Source organism: Delphinus delphis, chromosome X (genome assembly GCF_949987515.2).
Source record: "Delphinus delphis chromosome X, mDelDel1.2, whole genome shotgun sequence".
Lineage (NCBI taxonomy): Eukaryota > Metazoa > Chordata > Mammalia > Artiodactyla > Delphinidae > Delphinus > Delphinus delphis.
In genome coordinates, this window is record NC_082704.1 from 96,818,130 (window position 1) to 96,819,810 (window position 1,681).

The 1,681-nt window shown below is 48.4% G+C and overlaps 1 protein-coding gene across 1 annotated transcript; it reads right to left on the minus strand.

Annotated features, from left to right (window-relative positions):
* Positions 1–257: 257 nt before the first annotated feature.
* On the minus strand, positions 258–1,374 carry LOC132418228 (melanoma-associated antigen B16-like). Its single transcript, XM_060002069.1, has 2 exons — positions 800–1,374; positions 258–738 (listed from the first exon to the last, which is right to left on the minus strand). The coding sequence occupies exons 1-2, from the start codon at positions 1,372–1,374 to the stop codon at positions 258–260; spliced, it is 1,056 nt and encodes a 351-aa protein (XP_059858052.1).
* Between the last annotated feature and the right edge of the window lie 307 nt (positions 1,375–1,681).

Here is a 1,681-nt window from a genome sequence, read left to right on the forward strand (position 1 = left end):
AAAACTTGTATTCTTAAATTCCATAAATAGCAATAAATGTATGACCAATGTCATTCATAAACTTAAGATTCTGAAGCTAATGAAATGTTATATTAAAAGGAACATTTGAAAACTAACTCACTCCAAAAAGAAAATAAACCTCCATGTTAACTATATAGAAGAGAAACAGAAAGTATAGTTTCCCAACAGCCACACTCCAGCTCTCAACTACTTAGGAAGTTAACTGCTCTCTTCAATGACAAAGTGAAGAATCAGCCTCAGACCACACTAGGGCTGGGAGGAGCTACTGGATATGGCACTGGAAAGTGCCCTGGCCATGGCAGCATTGCCAGCCCTGGTTGCAACTCTAGCTCAGGCTCTCTCTCTCCTTCATCTCTCAAAGCCTCCTCAAACTGGGATGGGAAGCAAGTAGGGTCATATTCATGGATCTTGGTCAAAAACTCTAGCAATTTCATTTTGCTGGCTTCAGCATGGGCTCTTGGACCCCACAGGAATTCATAGTGTGGAGGATTGCTATTGGGTACCTGGCAGTACTCCAGGTACTGTTCTTCCACTAAATCTTTGGTGATAAGCTTCCTGGGCTCCCCAAAGATAAAATGCTTCCTCCCAGAATATAAGTCCATCATATTCAACCCTTTCCAGATCTCCTCCTCAGTGGCACGATTGCCCTTCATGAAAATCACACCTAGGATAATTATCAGGAGGCCGGTCTTGGGCATGCCCTCGTCACCACTGAGCCTCGGATCATAGGTGAGGTATCAGGAGGCCGGTCTTGGGCATGCCCTCGTCACCACTGAGCCTCAGATCATAGGTGAGGCTTAGTTTGTTGATGAGGGCATAGCTGTGGCTGGTGGGATCCACTTGCTTCACATCAATACCAAAGACCAGCCCTATGCACTCAGAGGCTCTCCTGAGGATCTCAAGGAAGTCATCCTTGTACTCTCTGATAACATCATCAATCATGTCTGCCTTTGTGATCAGATCTCTCATTTGATACTTTTGCCCCAGGAACTGCACCAAAAAAATCACCTTCTCATCTAGAGGGTCTGTGGGCAAGTTCTCAGTTTCTGACAGAGACTTGGAAGAAGTTGACCCAGTCTCCCTTTCCTGGCTGCTGGAGACCTCATCTGATTTGCTTGATGAGATGGTTGTAATGACAGTGTAACATGAGTAGGCACTCTGAGGAGTGTGGGGAGTACTGGGTGCCCCAGCAGCCAGAGCCTCATTCAAATAGGCAAGCTTTAGAGTATGGAAGGAGGAGGGAGAGGTCTCCTCCAGCGCCCTGGAGACCTGTGCAGCCTCCAGGCCCTGGGGTTCACTGAGGGCATGGTGCTGTTCCTGCGTGCAATGTGGAATCTCTTGACCCTGAGACATGTTCACTCTGGTCGGCAGCAACAGACAGGAATGTGGGCAGGAGATTGGGTAAAAGAGGACCACCACCTAGGGAGAAAGGGAGGATGTGAGTGGCCTCATCTGTTAACTCAACTGTGGCAGCTCTGAAAAGAGTGGCTTCCATCCATCTTTTCCTTAGGGCAGTACTCAAGCCTCACAGGTCTCCTGTCCTGAACTGTAGGAAGCAAAGGAGGGAGCGAGAAGGCTCTTCAGGGTGCAGCCAGCCAACCTAGCCCAAGGCTTCCTAAAGCTGATAACAGGGCAGGTGGGGTCAAGCTCTGTGGGATCC

Coding starts and splice junctions, on each gene's coding strand:
- LOC132418228 (XM_060002069.1), bottom strand. CDS start 1,374: ATGTCTCAGGGTCAAGAGATTCCACATTGCACGCAGGAACAGCACCAT. Junction 739..799: donor AGCCTCACCTATGATCTGAG/GCTCAGTGGTGA, acceptor CTATGATCCGAG/GCTCAGTGGTGACGAGGGCA.